Here is a 19,414-nt window from a genome sequence, read left to right as displayed (position 1 = left end):
TTCCTGCTCCTCTGATGCTGCTTGGCCTGCTGTGTTCATCTAGCTCTACACCTTGTTATCTCAGATTCTCCAGCATCTGCAGTTCCTTCTATCTCTGTTCCTGGTCCTTCTGCCAGTGGGAACAGCTTCTCCCTGTCTGGGACCCTCAGTGTTGTTGAACACCTTGATCAAGTCATACAATACAGAAAAGGTCCTTCTGCCCATCAAAAATATGCTACTACCTACACTTCTCTGCAAATGTATACACAGGATGAGGGCCTTGGTGGATAAGGCCAACATTTACTAACCATCCCTAATTGCCTAGAAGGGTGGCTAAGAGTTAACCCCATTACTGGGGGTCTGGAGTCACATGGGGGCCAAACCAGGTACAGGCAACAGTTCCCTTCCTGAAAGGGCAATAGCAAATCACATGAGTTTTCCCAACAACTAACATCATTAGACTCCAAGTTTTGTCCTGGACTCAGTACCACTGCCTTCCATAGTCAGATTCGAACCCAAGCCTGCAGACCATTACTTGGGTCACCAGAACAAGAGTCCAGTGATAATATCACTAGACCACCACCTCTCTTGCCTTTCCAGCGGAAATCCTTCCTAAAGTGTGGTGTCTGGGTAACTGGACGCGTGCTCTGACTGAATTCTCACTTTACGACATGCAGCGTCTCTGACACAGTTGAAGAGAACTGGATGAATGGAGATCCGAGAGTACTCACCAACCCGCTCCAACTGGTCACCCGGGCTTTGTGCTTCATTCCCCATTTGGTGGCGACATCTTGGACAGGCGGTCAAGCAGGCAGTGAAACCATTGACGGAGGGGCACAACACATTGGCACCGAACTTGCCCGTGGTTGGTGGCAATTGTGAAGATGTTCAACCCACGTTAGTGGGAAGGACAGCATTATATTTATACCCATGAGGTGTCAGATTTGGTGTTGGTCCCGCCATGACAAGTTCTGAAATCCTAGTCACTCAATGGTTTTGGGGCGTGGGGGGTTGTGTTGAATGAACTACCAAACAGGGTGGGAGTCAAGGCTTTCGCTAAATGCTTGGGCCAGAACCAGCGTTGGGTGCCATCATTTCAGTCCCTGCTCCCACCAGAAACAGTTCCGCCATAATCGTATTGAATGGTGAAACAGTGTGGAAGGCTCGAATGGCCTACCCCTGCTGGTATTTTGGTAATACAAACAAGGACGGACTTATACAGTTACAGGACCCTGGGAAGTGTCATAGAACAAACAGACCTAGGGGCTTAGGTACATAATTCTTTGAAATTTGCCTCACAGGTAGACAGGGTGGTTAAAAAGACATTTAGCATGTTAAACCTATGACCCCAGTTTTTTGACATTAGCAGCCTGGAAAAAGTACTCTAACTATCCACCCTATCCATGTCTCTCATAGTTGTATATACTTCTATCAGGCCACCCCCTCAACCTCAAGCACTCTAACGAAAACAATTCAAGTCTACCCAACCTCTCCTTAGAGCTAATACACTCCAATCCAGCGTTCCAGAAGAGGCCTCACCAATATCCTATACAACCTCTACGTGATGTCCCAACTCCTAGACTCAAAGGTCTGTGCAATGAAGACAAGCGTGCTAAATGCCTTTTTAACCATCCTGACTATATGTGACAGAAACTTCAAACCGCTAGGTCCATCTGTTCTACAACACTATCCAAGGCCCTAACCATTAATTGTATAGCCCTGCCCTTGTTTGTTCTATCAAATGCAATGTATCACATTTATCCAGATTGAACTCCTTCTGCCATTTTTCAGCCCATTGACCCATTTAATCATAATCCTTTTGTAATCTTAGAAAATCTTCTTCATTGTCTACTACACCACCAATTTTGGTGTCATCTGCAAACTTACTAACGATGCCTTCTATATTTTCATCCAAATCATTTATGTAAATGAAAAACAGAGGATCCATGATTTTATAAACCTCTATAAGTTGACCCCTCAGCCTCTGATTCTCCAGGGGAGTAAAGCCCCAGCCCATTCAGCTTCCGCCTATAGCTCAAACCCTACAACCCTAGCAATATCCTAGTAAATCTTTTCTGAACCCTTTCAGGTTTAACATCTTTCCTATAGCAGGGAAACCAGAATTGTACGCTGTATTCTAAAAGTGGCCTAACCAATATTTTATAGAACTTCAGTATTTCCTCGGATGGTGATGGCTAGCAGAGGGGACATAGCTTTAAATTGAGGGGTGATTGATATAGGACAGATGTCAGAGGTAGGTTCTTTACTCAGAGAGTGGTAAGGGCGTGGAATGCCCTGCCTGCAAAAGTAGTAGACTCGCCAACTTTAAGGGCATTTAAATGGTCATTGGATAAACATTTGGATGATAATGGAATAGTTTAGGTTAGATGGGCTTCAGATTGGTTTCACAGGTCGGCGCAACATCGAGGGTTGAAGGGCCTGTACTGCGCTGTAATGTTCTATGTTAATGTTCTATGTTCTATGCTGACAAAAGACACATTTTTGGCTCGCACTCATCAGGACAGTCTGCAAGAATACCAATTCAAGGGGAACCCCACTCTCACTGCACACTGTACACTCTCTCCACAAACATTGGCATTATTACAAAGGTTCTGAGGCATGCAAGGTGAGAAGCTGCTAAAAATATTTCTGAACTTCAACTTGGAACCCAAAGGAACTATTTCCAAAGTTGCTGGCAGTGACGGCTATATGTGTGAACGGCAAGAGTGATGTAGAAAAGGTAGCAGAGAGCGGGCTCATAAGTGGTGGCGCAGGACTGAATGAGATGAAGAGTGAGGCAGAGCGGATCCAAATCAGGCTGAGCTCAGGACTGGACGTTGAGATGAGGAGCTGGCTGAGTTAGCAAAGGAGCAATGATCCTTAGTGCACCAGAGGTGTTCAGAAATTTCCATTGGCTGAGGCAGCAAGAATCAAGATACTCCCAGGACGTGAACACAGATGGCGGGATTCAAAGTCCAGGTTGCTCGCCAAGGAGTCTGTTCCTTTTCGGGGTGCCCCTTACACATTAGATACAGAGACTTACCACGGAACGTATCCCCTCTCCCAAACGAAAAGCAAAATTTCAATGTGGAGACTCCATAGTTATACTTCCAGACAGACAACCTCAAAACATCCGAAAAAAGGTCTTGCCAAATTACCAAAGTGAACTTTAATAAAGGTTTATGAGCCTGGATGCAGTTATTAATCTGATTACAGTTTTGTTGATTTGGACAGTATTGTCATTAAGGTGAGGGTAGAGTACAAGGTCACTCCCCGTGCCATGTTTGCAAGTGAATTTGTGGAGTATTTTGGAAGAATCTTTTGTGTTTGTCATACAGAACAATCGATTAAGCACGCCCTGGAGATCATTTGTGGCCCCTGGTGGGAGACTTGAGTTTTTTTTGGCGAAAAGCGTATTTCTATCAATGATACAACAGTTCACTTTCAGTTGTAAATTGTACAGATTGTTAAGACTGAAGGGCACTACAAGATTCAGGCAAATCTCATTAATCAATCAATATTATCAGTGTGTAATGCAGTCACTGATTAGCACAGAGGAAATTAGCTACTGATCTTTTATCACAGGCAGGTTTCATGCCAATTCACTTTCAAAATAAGAACAAGGAGCAAACTAGGCCATTCAGCCCCTCAAGTCTGCTACACCATTTGATAAGATCCACTTGTGCCCTCACCTCTGCTTTCTCACCTACCCCCACAATAAACCTTGATGTCCTTTTGTCACCCCCTCATTGCAGAAAGAGGTGTCGTGCCAAATTTTTTTTATGATGAGGGCGTCCCTGGCTAGGCCAGCATTTATCGCCCATCCCTAATTGCCCAGAGGGCAGTTAAGAGTCAACCACATTGCTGTGGGTCTGGAGTCACATGTAGGCCAGACCAGGTAAGGATGGCAGTTTCCTTCCCTAAAGGATATTAGTGAACCCGATGGGTCTTTCAAACTGTTGACTACAGGCTCATAGTCAGCAGTGGACTCGTAATTCCAGATTGTTTTTGTTTATTTAATTCAAATTCTACCATCAGCCACATCAGGATTCGAACTGGAGTCCCCGGATTAACAGTCCAGCAAGAATACCACTAGGCCACTGCCTCCCCAGAAAAGAAGGTAAAGACACCAGAGTTGTGCCACCTTTCATTAGAAAGAGATGACTACTGCTGGTGGTTTAACCTGAGGGTCAGCACACCTCAGGTGAAGGAGGAGGCCATGAAGGTAGGACCTTCCAGGTATCATCAGCAGTGTGGGAATTGAACCCATGCTGTTGGTATTACTCTTGCATTGTAAACCAGCATTCCAGCCAACTGAGCAGCCACTGCACTGATAGGATGCGCCTGCTCAAATTGTACTTCATGTTTTGGGGTGAAAGTCATGGACCCCTGCGCTCTCGCTGAGGTCTCAACAGTTTCAAGCTGTCATTTCAGAACGGCATCACAGCAGGAAAAGCTTAGGGAGCACAGATGTAACATTTTCACTCATGGCATATCTGACTTCCTCCCCCTTCCCCTCCCCTTCCTACCAGCGACCGCCCCCCCCAAAACCACTTATGTTGAAGGTGTGCATCAAGATGGCTGACAGAAAGAAGCGCATTTTAACGTGGCGCAGGGGTCTTGCTGAAGGATAGAATTTACTTCACGCACTTATCCATCTTCACCTATCTCCTGCAGCACTGGATGCTGCTCTGGACACTTCCTGTTCCTTTTGACCACTGTTGGATCTAATCTACTTTCTGTCCACATATGGAGTTGTTTTAAAAAAAGACAACCGTGTGTTTCTTTTGTTTACTAATTCCAATTTTTAAACTCACCCACCACAAACACTCTTTGGGGTTGAATCAGAAACATGATTTATTAAGCTTGGGGAGTGATTGATATAACTCGCACATGCATCACAAGGTAGAAAATAAGAAAAGGAAGATTTGCTAATTAGGAATGACCAAAGATTGAACATTAATGCACATGACTGTCACAGCACAGAAAGTTAGTGTCCAGTAAGGATTCTTTCCTGGAGGAACTCAGATTCAGCAGGGATCAGTTAGCCAAGGCAGGAGTTGATGAGTTCATTAACAAATCCACAAAGGCACGGCTGTATGAGGTTGCTTGGTCCACTCTTCAGTCAAAAACAAGGTTTCTTTCTGAATTAGGTTCTGAGGCAGTTTTCTCAAGGCAGGCTTAGGTGTTAGAATGGATCCTGGCTATTTTGCTGCTTGTCTTGCAGACTCAACTCACTTGACACAAGCTGAATGTTACCAGCAGGGAAGATACTTAGCAGATTGAGGCAAGGCTTCAGTAACGTACAACTAAAGTTTATAAAGACCAGGGGATTTTCAGTCATGGGATAGGAGTCAGTTTCAGCTTATCAATACATTGTTCACTTTAGGAAATTAATGGGGCTATGAGCACCACTGCAATTATACTGAGGTGTCCCCAGTCACGGATTATGGGCCATTAGCACCTTTGCAGGCGTAAGGCTTTTCAATAGCTTTCATTGTTACCAGTTACTGCTGGAGAGACATACCATTTTAATGTTCTATCATGGTCATCACTTGTAATGTCCATGCAATACCAGTGTGTTAAATTCTGGAGGCATGAAATCTGAGATGGTAATTGCTGACTGAAACTGCCAAGAAATTATGGTCAATTTGTACCATGCAGTTGGCGGCTATGTTTTAGTTCAGCAAGGTCCATTTTAAAATTAAACAATTTATGATTCATATCAGGCCTTACTGATGTGATGTCAGTGAAAGTAAATGGAATGAGCTTATTGTCAGATATTGCCTAAGAGTTCTTTAAGTCTGACTGTCTTACGGTTATACAGCTGGTTCAGAGGCTAAGTGTTCTGGATGAGTAGCCACTTTGAAGAGGTCTTCCGGCAAAGTTGGTGCTTGTGAAAGCGAATGTGGGAGGGAGTTGAATCTATCTGAAGGGGACAGGAAGAAAACTGACAGAGAAATGCTAGACATCCTTCACCATGGAAACCAAAGGTCAGGAATGAATTAACTCATGCCTTGCATATCATGGGGTGATTTGTGACGTGTATAATGTCCTCATCATAGAATGCCTATAGTGTGGAAGCAGGCCATTCAGCCCATCAAGTCCTCACCCATCCTCCAAAGAGCTTCCCATCCATCCTTGTAACTCTGGGTATGCTATGGCTAATCCACTTAACCTGCACATCCCTGGACACTATGGGCAATTTAGCATGGTGAATCCACCCTAACCTGTACATCTTTGGACTCTGGGAGGAAACCAGAGGAGACCCACACAAAACATTCAAACTTCACACAGACAGGCACCCAAGGGTAGAATTGAACCTGGGTCCCTAATGGGTGAGGCAACAGTGCTAATCATTTAGCTACTGTGCTGCCCAAAGTGGGAAGATGACAAGGCAATAAGGATGTTTCCTCTCCGGGGTGAGTCCAGCACTAGGAGCCATTATTTAAAACTTAAGCGTGGGGTTGCTTGTTAGGACAGAGATGCAGGGAACTTCTTTCTCTTCAAGATTTTGGAAGTGCCTCATACATCAGTGGATGTTAAGGGTCATTGGGTATTTTTAAGGCAGAGGTAGATTTATGTTGGGCATGGCGAATGAAAGACGATTGGGAGGGGGATGAGAATGTGGAATTATGTGAGAGGATGGAAAATGGAGATATACAAAGAGACATGGGTATCCTTGTTGATAAATCACTGAAGGCTAATATGCAAGTTTAGAAATCTATTGGGAAGGCCGATGGAATGTTAGCCTTTATTGCAAGAGGATTTGAGTGCAAGAGTACAGGTGAAACCTTGCTTCAGTTGTATAGTTTTGTCACATGATAGACTCATTAAGGAGTCGGTTTCAACTTGTTAATAAGTTTGTACCCTCTTGGCCAAGGATCCCTTGTTCACCTTAGGAAACTGATGGGACTATTAGCAACGTTGCAATTAGGTTGAGGTGCCTCCAGTCAAATTCATAATGTGGACCATTAGCATCTTTGCAAGCATAAGGACTTTCAATAGTTTTCAGTTTTACCAGCCCCAACTGGACAGACATACCATTTTACTGTTCCATTGTGGTTTTCGATTGTAATGTCCACACAATGTAAGTGTGTTAGATTCTAGGAGCATGAAGTCTGAGATTAGTTAGATTGCACCTGAAGTATCGTGTATAGTTTTGATCTCCTTATGTTAAGAAAGGTAGATGGAGTGCAGCGAAGATTGACGAGCCTCCTTCACAGGACTGTCCTGTGAAGAGAGATTGGACAAGCTGGCTTTTGCAAAATGACAAGCCATCTCATTGAAAGCTACAAAACACTTCAAGAGATAGAAAAGGTGGACGCAGATGAGGTGTTCTCCCTGATTGGAGAGTCTAGAACCATTTAAAAATGAACAGGAGTGCTATTTAGGACTGAGTTGAGAGAAATCTTTTACTCGGAGAGTTGTGAATCTTTGCAATATCACAGAGGGCAGCAGAAGCGTAGCCTTTGATTATATTTAAAGTAGGGATTGATAGACTTCTACGAAGAGGATTTTGGGGATGCGGTGGGTAAAAATGCTTGATCGGCCATGGTCGGTGGGACAGCCCCAAGGGGCGGAATGGCCTACTCCTGTTCCCACATGCTGCCTGAGACGGCAGTCCAAATGGAAACATTCAGATCGCAAAGGAACAACGCGCGGGGGAGAAGATAGGACACTGTGTAGATTTGCTCTGAGCAGTGGCACAGACACGATCGATTAAACGGTCTCTTTCAGGTTCAGTAAAGATTCCTCCTCGTGCTCCCCAGATCCCGCCCCAAGTCGCAGCGAAGCTTTCGGGAGAGAGAGAGGCACCGGATCGTGGTTCATGCCATATCGACCAGTTGCACAGAAGGTCCGGTTTCATCATCGACAATGATCAGATTTTCAGCAAATAGAAGCGAGAGATAGAGAATTAACCGAGTCCTGACTTGCGGGGTGTGGAAGTGGATGCACATGTACGAGGGGAGAAAAGGACACAGTGATCCCCCACAGAGTAAAGGGACTGGCCTGAAACGCAGTAGACCGTGCCCATTTACCAGATGAGTCAAGGTGCTGAAGGTAAGAACGCCCTCAAACATAAGCGTTCTTCCCGTAGTTGCTGGCGTTATCCGGCTCCGAGATCCATTTCTTGGCTGCTTCTCCTGGTGTGGATCTACCTGTCCTGTACGTGTACGTGTAGCTACTGTAAGAAAAATAAACATGACAACGATGCCACCATGCCACCTGTCAACGCGAGGTCTCAGAGAGTGCCACTGTTCCTGGCACTTGTCCGGGCAAGTGGGGAAGCAGGGTGGAGCCAAGAAGGGACCAGTGGGTACGGAGGAGCGATGATGAGAAAGGGGTGAAAGGGGGTAGTGTTCCCAACTTCCAAATGGAAGGATGTAGACTTTTTTTTTCCTCTACCAAATAGCATCCAATGCCTATTGTTCAATATTCATAGACCGTTCCATGCCCAAATGGGGGGCTGTTGGGGTTGGGGTTGGGGTTGGGGTGGGGGGCAGAGAGTCAGTGCGTCCAAGGGGCAAGATGTCTGGTGCCTGGCAAAGGGGGCTCAGTGCCCGGGGAGTCAATACTCAGGCAATGCCAGTGAGTGGTGATCAATGAACGAAGGGTAGTGCACCCCCTAGAGAGGGAGGGGGGAGGTAGTGCCAATCCCAGGCCGGAGAGGTCAGTTACCTGGGGATAGGGTAATTCACGTGATAGGTGCAGGGTCACCTGAGTGGCAGAGGGCCCACCGTCGCAGCATTAATGCCCTCCCATGATGGGACGCTTGTGATACTTACCCTCTGACCTCCTTAGCTGTTTGACATGAGAAGCACAGGCAGATCCCACCGATCAGCTCCAGAGATGCTCCGGCCCAGCCGATGTAGAGACCCGGTCCGAGCTCATACCTCGAATCAGATAGGGAGGGACAACATTGGTAATCGGCACACCCCAGAGCATCTGTTGGATTTCCCTAAACCTCTTCACTCCCAAACCTTTGCCAAAGGTACCCCCACCCTATCCCTCCTGTCTGACTCACTATGTATGGGCCTGTGAGTGGTCATTACCTCCACTCCTGATCCAGGCAGACTGATGATTTAGGAGGAGGTGGGGGCCTGAATGCAGATTATCTATTAACCAAAACCACTCGGTCATCTGAGTCATACTGACTCTGCCCAACCCCAAACTCCCACTCCCAGGGTTCAAATCTCAGTTCCAGACACTCAAAATGTTCGTCGATTCGCAGTCTCTGTGGTGGGGGCACACTTGAACCCATTGCTGAGACACCCAGTAGAGACGGAGTTACCCACTCAGAGGCACAGCACTGAGGGATTACTGCACTGAGAGGGTGTTCCCCCAAACAGTCGCCCACCCATTCTTCAAAGACGGTTTCTTTCTCCCCTTACAATTTGGGCTAGTTGCCGTGAGAAGGTTTGACTGTCAGACAATAACCCAATCTGTCAACTGCCTGAAGAATGCTGACTCATCACAAGGCAGTCACTTACTTGGTGCCAGGGTAGATTGGGTCATAAAACTGTATAGTGACATTGTAGGCATACCAGGAAACAGGGACCATTGCGCACAGGGCTGTGGAAGAAAAATACCATCATCAAACTCTCCAACACCAAACACACCAATGTCAAATGCATTATCGTCAATCCTCAAACACGCTACTGAGAAACAGAAAATGCTGAGGAAAGCAGAACGAGTAGAGTACACACTACCCAATCATCGACCTTGCAAACTCACCCCAGGGACCTACACCCTCATTTCACACTCCCCCAACTCACATCCTCCTAAATCAGATCCAATTTCCTCCCCCAACTCACACCTCCCCCCACTCATGCTTCCCCCCCACTCACACCATCCCCAATTCACATCCACTCCAACTCACACCTGCCCCAACTCACACCCTCCCCAACTCACACCTCACTCAACTCACACCCTCCCCAACTCACACCCTCCCCAACTCACACCTCCCCAACTCACACCGTACCAATGCAAACCCCTTCAACACAAACTCCTTCAATTCAAACCCCAACTCACAACCTCCTAACTCAACCCCTCAACTCAAATCCCCTCCCAACTCATGCTCCCAAGTCACCCTCCCAATTTACATCCCCTCAATTTACACCCTCCCTAACTCAAACCCTCTTCAACTCACACCCTCCCCCAACTCATACCACCCCCAACTCAAATCCTCCCAACCCCCACCCTCCCCCAACTCAAACCCTCCTAACACACACACTCACACCCCCTCAAACCTTAGCCACTCAATTCATACCTCCCCAGCTCATAGTCTCTGAATTCACAACCCCGCAATTCAACCCCCCCCAATACATACCCCCAAAGCACAGTCCCTCAAATTATACACCCAACTCACACACCACTAATTCACACCCTCTGAAATCCCACTCTGCCTATATCACATCCACCCCCACAGCCACAATTCCCATTTTACACCCCTTGGACTCACAGTCATCTCCCCCACTACACACACACACACTCACTGACCTTCCCACTCACCCCTTATACGGTGCACTGGGGCTCAGCTCCCCACCCACTCACCAGCGATTATAAACAGGACCCCTCCAGCAGTTGCAACTTTTGCCTTCACGGTGGGTTCCGTGTTACCCAATAGTGTGCACTTCAGTCCAAACAAACTGGTGATTCCAGCAAAAAATCCCATCAAGATAGATATGATCATCAAGGCCTGGGAAGCACGGATATAATCTAAGGACAGGAGACAGAGGTCAGAATGAGAATCCGGTGGTCAATTTGTGACATTGCAATAGAATATGGAAACAACAAGCCAATCCCAAGGGGGCTTTCTAACAGTCAGCGAAATAATCAATTCACCACATCAATATCCAGCATCCACTCAAACCATCACACAGATACCCAGTGACCAATCAATTATTGTTATCGGTATTATCGCTAGACTATTAATCCAGAAGATCATCTAATTTTCTGGGGACACAAGTTCGAATCCTGCCATGGGAAATGGTGGAATTTGAATTCAATAAAAAATATTTGGAATTACAAATTGATTGTCAGAAAAAGTCCATCTGCTTCACTAATGTCCTTTAAGGAAGGAAATGTACCATGCTCAGCAGGTCTGGCCTACACGTGACTCCAGACCATACAGTTGACAATTAACCGCTCTCTAAAATGGCCTAGCAAAGTTACTCATTCGTATCAACCACTACAAACTTTCAATAAAGTACTGAAGCCGACAGACCACCTGGCATTGACCTCGGCACCAAAACAGCTAACGCCCTGTCAACCCTGCAAAGTCTTCCTCACTAACATCTGGGGGTTAGGGCCAAAATTGGGAGAGCTGTCTCACAGACTAGTCAAACAACAGTCTGACATAGTCATACTCACAGAATCATACCTTACAGACAATGTCCCAGACACCACCATCACCATCCCTGGACATGTCCTGTCTCACCGGTAGGACAGACCCAGCAGAGGTGGCAACATAGTGGTACACCTTCAGGAAGGAATTGCCCTGGGAGTCCTTAACAATGTCTCTGAACCCCATGAAGTCTCATAGCTTCAGGTTAAACATGGGCAAGGAAACCTCCAGCTGCTTACCACATACCGTCCTCCCTCAGCTGTTGAATCAGTATTCCTCAATATTGAGCAACACTTAGAGGAAGCACTGAGGATGACAAGGGCACAGAATGTACTCTGGCTGGGGGATTTCAATGTCCACCACCAAGAGTGGTTCAGCAGAAGTACTACTGATCGAGCTGTTCGGGTCCTAAAAGATATAGCTGCTAAACTGGATCTGCAGCAGTTGGTGAGGGAACCAATGAGGGAAAAACATACTAGACCACATCCTTACCAATCTGCCGGTTGCAGATGCATCTGTCCATGACAGTATCAGTTAAGATTGACTACTGCACAGTCCTTGTGGAGACAAAGTCCTGCCTTCACATTGAGAACAACCTCCATCGTGTTGTGTGGCACTATCACCGTGCTAAATGGGACAGACTTCGCACAGATCTAACAACTCAAGACTGAGCATGCACAAGACACTGTGGGCCATCAACAGCAGCAGAATTGTACTCCAGCACAATCTGTAACCTCATGGCCCAGCATATCCCCCACTCAACCATTACCATCAGGCCAGGGGATCAACCCGGGTTCAATGGAGAGTGCAGGAGGGCATGCCAGGAGCAGCACCAGGCATACCTGAAGATGAGGTGTCAACCTGGTGAAGCCAACAATCAGGACTACTTGCCAAACAGCATAAACAGCAATTGATAGACAGATCTAAGAAATCCTACAACAAACAGATCAGATCTAAGCTCTGCAGCCCTGCCATATTCGGTCGTGAATAACGGCGGACAATTAAACAACTTACTGGAGGAGGAGGCTCCACAAATATCCTCATCCTCAATGATGGAAGAGCCCAGCACATCAATGCAAAAGATAAGGCTGAAGTATTCAAAGCAATCTTCAGCCAGGAGTGTCGAGGCCATCTCGGCCTCCTCCAGTGGTCCCCAACATTATAGATACCAGTCTTCAACCAATTCAATTCACGACACATCAGATACTCTAGGTACTGCAAAGTGTATAGGGTCTGACAACATTCCAGCAATAGTACTGAAGACTTGTGCTCCAGAACTTGCCACTCCCTTAGCCATGCTCTTCCAGTATAGTTACAACACTGGCATCTACCTGACAATGTGGAGAATTTTCCAGGTCACATAAGTACTATGGCTACAAGAGCAAGTCAGAGGCTAGGAATACTGCAGCAAGTAATTCAACTCCTGACTCCCCAAAGTCTATCCAATATCGACAAGGCACAAGTCAGGAGTGTGATGGAATATTCTCCACCTGCCTGGATGGATGCAGCTCCAACACTCAAGAAACTTGACACAATCCAGGGACAAAGTAGCCCGCTTGATTGGCACCACATCCACAAACATCTACTCCCTCCACCACCGACGCTCAGTAGCAGCAGTGTACCATGTACAAGACGCACTGCAGAAAGTCACCAAAGATCCTCAGACAGCACCTTCCAAACTCATGACCACTTCCATCTGGAAGGACAAGAGCAGCAGATACATGGGAACACCAACCCCTGCAAGGCCCCCTCCGAGCCGCTCCCTATCCTGACTTGGAAATATATTGCTGTTCCTTTAGTGTCACGGGGTCAAAATTCTGGGATTCTCTCCCTAATGGCATTGTGGGTCAACCTACAGCATGTGGCCAGCAGCGGTTCAAGAAGGCAGCTCACCACCACCTTCTCAAGGGCAACTAGTGACAGGCAATAATTATTGGGCCTGCCAGCAATACCCACGTCCCACCAGTGAATGTGGGTGCTCTAGTTTCCTCCCACAGTCCAAAGATGTGCAAGCTAGGTGGATTGGCCATGCTAAATTGCCCATAGTGTTCAGGGATGTGTAGTTTAGGTGTGTTATAGGGGGATGGGTCTGGGTGGGATGCTCTGAGCGTCAGTGTGGACTTGTTGGGCTGAAGGGCCTCTTTCCACACTGTAAGGATTCTATGAATCTATAAACACCAGATACCTAGTGCCCAATCAAATCATTACACAGATGCCCAGCATCCAATCAAATGATCACATTGATTTCCAGGATCCAACTATCACCTAGCCTGCACACTATAGGCAATTTAGCATGGCTATTCCACCCTAACCTGCACATCTTTGGACTGTGGGAGGAAACCATGCAGACACAGGAAGAACATGCAAACTCCACACAGACAGTCACCTGAGGGTGGGATTGAACCCAGATCCCTGGTGCTGTGAAGCAGCAGTGCTAACCACTAAGCCACCATGCAGCCCGTTTGGGGGTTGAGAAGAACAGGAGGTGTTCTCACTGAGAGCTACAAGATTCTGAAGGAGTTTAACAGGGTCAATGCTGAGAGATCTTTGGGATGTAGAGAGTGGGTAGATGACACTGAAACCAAAGATCTCCATGGTCATGTGAAGCAGAGCAGGCTCAATGGACTGAATTGCCCACTCCTATTTCTTACATGTCTTACATTTGAACATTGCAGCATGCTCTGATACTTTGTAAAGAGGTACTGAGCTTTACTGCATAATAGGAACAAATTTTATGACAGTGCATGATAGTTTGATGCTCATATCAGTGACTGGTTGTAAGACAGTCAATTTTAATTTGATGTGAAACCTGTTGCTGATCACCACCACCAACGTCAGGGATTAGCCATGAAAGCAACAATGCTGCCTTGCATTTATAAAGCAGCTACCACGTCCCTGGGCACTTCAACTGGAACATTACCGAAACTAAGTTGATGCCAGGGCTGTATATGAATATATCTGAGAGCACACGGACCAAAACTTCATCAGAGAGGTAAGCTTAAAGTGCATTCGAAAGGAAGAATGAGAGACTGGGTGTTGGGGGTGTGCAGAGAGGCTCAGGGAGGGAATTCCACAGCGAAGAGCTCAGGCGACTGAAGGTTGTACTCTTTATATAACCCTGTGCTGTCCTGTCCTGGGAGTTTTGTTTTATTCATTCACGGGATGAGGGCATCACTGGCTAGGCAGCATTTATTGCCCATCCCTAATTGTCCAAAGGGCAGTTCACAGTCAACCACATTACTATGGGTCTGGAGTCACATGTAGGCCAGACCAGGTAAGGATGGCAGTTTCCTTCCCTAAGGGACATTAGTGAACCAGATAGGTTTTTATGACAATTGACAATGGATTCATGGTCATCATTAGATTCCTAATTCCAGATATTTATTAAATTCAAATTCCACCATCTGCCATGGCAGAATTTGAACCCAGGTCCCCAGAATGATATCATCATCAGTTTCATCAGTTGCAAATCTCCTTTAGCACATTGGGAATTACCAGTCCAAGTTGTAGACTTTCTCTAAGAGAGAACCTCAGGTTAAACCATCACCATTTGCCTCTCTCCAATGAGAGATAGAGTAGTCCTTGGTAAGACTTTTATTTTGCTGTGTTGAGCCACTTCACACGGCTCTGTGAAGGCCATGGTGTTGCAAGACTCACCAATATTTATCTGTCTTTATCTTACACTTTATATTAACTTGATGTTCTCATTCTGCAGTTAACAATCATAAACCAATTATCAACTATCAACCTGATTGTATGATCTATCTATCACCAGAGTGATTTAGTAGAACTTCCAGCTCATCCTTTTCACTGCTTGCTGTATTTGCTCCCAGCCAAGCACTTATACACAAAGCGATTCAATTTTTAGTAGAGAGGGCACTGCATTCTCCATGCCTGACATGCCTTCTTTTCCATTATAGGATGCAGTATTTGAACCCTGCCCTTTCTCTGTGATCTTTCTACCCTTTTGGCCTGGAGTATCTACCAGCTCAGTGCAAGGCTTGGTCTGCTCAGCGATGAATTTCTCTATCTGCTGATTTTCAGCCTCAATTCAGCACATCAATTGCTTTCCTGAGAGTAAGTTTCTCCTCTCTCAGCAGACATGTTCTCACAATGGGATCTCTCATGCCTAATGAGATCATTAATGACATTATCTTTTAGTAGCACACATTCACAGGATTCTGTGAGCTGTGTTAATGCAGTCACGTATTGATCAATGTACCCTTTTTCACTTTGGGCTCTAATATTAGGCACATACCATTCAGAAATTTTGTTCTCTTGTGGTTCAAATCATGCCTTTCAAAATTTTTGTGCTCTGATTTTCTCTTTCTCAGAGAGATTTAGGGTCAGATGCAAACAGTTCGACCCCAACAATGATAAATGTGTAACTATTCGTAACTAGTGTGGTTTGTTAATTAAATCTGTTGTAACCTCATAGTTTTGCTATTGCAAGTGGACAAATTCTTGTTCATTGAAACAGGGTATCAGGAGAAAAACATCTGCAGCCATTGGATTTTACCCAGTAGTTCAACTCGGACCTGTTTCTTCCTTCTTTTCCTTCACAGCTTCCAGCAGTTCTGAACATTCCTGTGTTCCTCTTTTAGCAGCTGTGCATCTACAAAGCTCTTCAGTATTCAACCTTAGTCCCTGACACCACATTACGAGTTCTCAGTATAACAGTCTGGCTTGAACTGTGTCTTTATTGAATTAGTTATAAGCTGTATGCTTGGAGTGAGTGCCTCATGGCAAAGATTGCCTGAATATGGAAGCCAGGAACCATGTTAGCACTTTATTGCACTATATATAAGCAATTACAGAGGAAATTAGCAGTTTAGTTACTCATTAATAAAGTCATAGAGTCATACAGTACAGAAACAACCCCTTCAGTCTATGCCGGCCATTAGCCCAAACTAAACCAGTCCTGCTTGTGCTTGGCCCATAATCCTCCAAACATTTCTTATTCATGTACTTATCCAAATGTCTTTTAAACATTGTAAATGTATCCACGTCCACCACTTTCTCTCTGGAAGTTCATTCCACATACAAACCACCCTCGGTGTAAAAATGTTGCCCCTCATGTCCTTTTTAAATCTTTCTTCTCTCAGCTTAAAAATATGCCCCATGGTCTTAAAATCCCCCACCAAAGGGAAAAGACACCTACCATTCACCTTATCTGTACTCTTCCTGATTTTATAAACCTCTATAAGGTTCACCCCTCAACCTCCTATGCTCCAGTGAAAAAAGTCCCAGCTTATCCAGCCTCTCCTTATAACTCAAACACTCGATACCCGGCAGCATCCGAGTGAATCTCATCTGAATCCCCTCCAGCTTAATAATATCCTTCCTATAACAGGGAGACCAGAACTGGACACAGTACTCCAGAAGAAGCCTCATCGTTTTGTACAACCTCTACATGACTTCCCAACTCCTATACTCAAAGGACTAAGCAATGAAGACAAGCGTGCTAAGCGCCTTCTTAACCGCTCTTCCTCCATGTGACAAAACCTCAAAGAATTATGTAACTGAACCCTTAGGTCCCTCTTTTCTACAACATTACCCAAGGTCCTACTCTTAATTGTAGAAGTCCTGCCCTTGTTTGTTTTACCAAAATGCAAAACTTCACATTATCCAAATTAACATCCGTCTGCCATTCCGATTAGGAATATTAGGAATGCTGAACAATGCATGAATGAATGAAAAGCTGTTGTGGAGCTATTGAGGAATTGTATGAGGAAGCAAAAAGGTTTAATTCTGTAGAGTTGAATTATTAATTCAGACTGGAATCGTTGCCGTCTCGTACTGGGCTATAACCAGCTCAGGGACTTTTGAGTTCCCTCACAGCAACAGTTTACTCTGCGACGGAGGGTTTTTCATGCTGCATAAAAGGGTGACAGCTGTTGAGGCAGACGTAAATTGGCAAAAAAAAAGTGCCGAAATACAGAACTCGTTCAACTTGGATGCTGGGTTCGTATCGGAAGGGTGTCTTTTGTAATCTGATCTCTTGGTTATCTCAAGCCAACTTCAAAGTTCACACATTAAGCCTGATTACAGTTCACATGGAGCTGATAAAACACGGACTGTGATCTGAGCTAGTAGGAACTGCAGATGCTGGAGAATCCGAGACAACAAGGTGCAGAGATGAGCGGTGATCCAGCCCATGGTTGGCCATCAAGAACACGTTGTTCAACTCAATCTTCCGATCTGAGCCTTACTGGCATCTACATGGGATCCTTCACTGCCCTTCAGAAGGACTCTGCCCTTCTTGACCTGTTACAGTTTGTTTATTATAGCGCTGGTAGGGGGGGAATTCCGGGATTTCTACTTGCGACACTGAGGATTGGCGATATATTTCCAAGTCAGGATGGTGAGTGGCTCGGAGGGTAACTTATAGGAGGTGATGTCCCCGTATATCTGCTGCCCTTGTCCTTCTGTTGAAGTAGGTTTGAAATATTGCCGTAATGCATCTTGCAGACAGTCTATACACTGGAAATGGCAATAGCAAACCCAGCCCTCTCTCAGCTTATAAAGCTCTTCGAATTGACATCTGCAGAAATGGGAGAGCTGTCTTGCAGACGAGTCAAGCAACAGGTCTGACACGTCATACTCAAGGAAACGCACCTTATAGACAACGTCCCAGACACCACCATCACCATTCGTGGAAATGTCCTGTCTCACTTGGAGAGGTGGTGGTATTCAGTCAGGAGGGAGTTGCCCTGAGAGCTTTCACCATTGACACCCAACCCCATGAAGTCTCATGACTTTAGCTTAAACATGGGTAAGGAAGCCTCCTGTCGGTTATCACATACCGTCATCCCTCAATTGATGAATCAGTACTGCTCCATGTTCAACAACCCTGGGAGGAAACAGAAAGAGCGGCCAGGGGACAAAATGTACTCCCAGTGTGAGATTTCAATGTCCACCACCAAGAGTGGCTTGGCAACAGTCCTATTGATCAAACTGTTCAGGCCCTAAAAGACATAGCTGCTAAACTGGATCTGCGGCAGAAGGTGAGGGAACCAACAAGACGGAAAAACATACTTGACCTCACCCTTATCAATATGCCAGATGCAGATGCATCTGTCCATGTCCAACCACCACACAATCCTCATGGAGACAAAGTTCTGCCTTCACATTGAGAAATACTTCCATCGCGGCACTATCTTTGTGCTAAATGGGACAGACTTACTAATATATAAGCCATTTGGGGCTTCTTTTCTTCTGCCCTGAATGTTTTGGAGGCTGTTAAACTGCACAGCTGATGTTACAGGCTCTTAATTCTCTCTGATTCATCTGAATCTCTCCAAAATAAACTTGCACACTCACTAAAAGGCAACCTGTCTCTCCCTGGAGTTAGGCCACAGGTTAGCCATGATCTCACTGAATGGCAGAACAGGGGGGTGCGATGGCCTAGTGGTAATTATCGCTGGACTGTTAATCCAGAGACCTAGATAATGTTCCAGGGATCTGAGTTTGAATTTCACCATGGTAGAATTTGAATTCAAAAAAATAACAGGAATTAAGAGTCTAATGATGACCATGAATCCAGTGTCGATTGTTGGGAAAAACCCATCCGGTTCACTAACATCCTTTAGGGAAGGAAACTGCCATCCTTACACGGTCTGGCCTACATGTGACTCCAGACCCACAGCAATGTGGTTGACTCTTAACTGCCCTCTGGGCAATTAGGGATGGGCAACAAATGATAGCCTAGCCAGCGATGACCTCATCCCATGAATTAATAAAGGAAAGAAAACAGGCTTGTGGGGTTGAATGGCCTACTCCTATTGCTACGTTCTTATGTCATATGACACTGGGCGGCAGGACGATATTTTTTGTCTATCTTCTATCCTTGTTTTCGAAAGCTATTCATGTCAAAGCTCTTTAAAGGCTTCAACTGAATGCATATTAACAAATCTTTGGACAACCCAGCAACACTTGCTCCCCAAGGAATAGATTCTGTGTCTTTGCAACCCTCAGTGTTTCTTTAAAACGGTTTTCATCATGGATAGTAGGAACTGCCGATGCTGGAGAATCTGCGATAACAAGGTGTAGAGCTGGATAAACACAGCAGGCCAAGCAGGATCA

The 19,414-nt window shown here is 45.6% G+C and overlaps 1 protein-coding gene across 1 annotated transcript in view; it reads right to left on the bottom strand.

Annotated features, from left to right (window-relative positions):
* Positions 1–6,260: 6,260 nt before the first annotated feature.
* cldn15a (claudin 15a) overlaps positions 6,261–19,414 on the bottom strand; it is a 19,000-nt gene continuing 5,846 nt past the window's right edge. The window contains exons 2-5 of the mRNA XM_020511639.2: positions 10,537–10,701; positions 9,474–9,555; positions 8,769–8,876; positions 6,261–8,167 (exon numbers count right to left, since the gene is read on the bottom strand). Of these exons, the coding sequence (XP_020367228.1) occupies positions 8,056–8,167; positions 8,769–8,876; positions 9,474–9,555; positions 10,537–10,701 (467 nt within the window). The 3' untranslated portion in view covers positions 6,261–8,055. The remainder of the gene's footprint in view (positions 8,168–8,768; positions 8,877–9,473; positions 9,556–10,536; positions 10,702–19,414) is intronic.

This window comes from Rhincodon typus, chromosome 45, assembly GCF_021869965.1.
Source record: "Rhincodon typus isolate 14 chromosome 45, sRhiTyp1.1, whole genome shotgun sequence".
Classification (NCBI taxonomy): Eukaryota; Metazoa; Chordata; class Chondrichthyes; order Orectolobiformes; family Rhincodontidae; genus Rhincodon; species Rhincodon typus.
The sequence above is the reverse complement of the archived record's forward strand: the minus strand, read 5'-3'. Positions and strand labels throughout refer to the sequence as shown.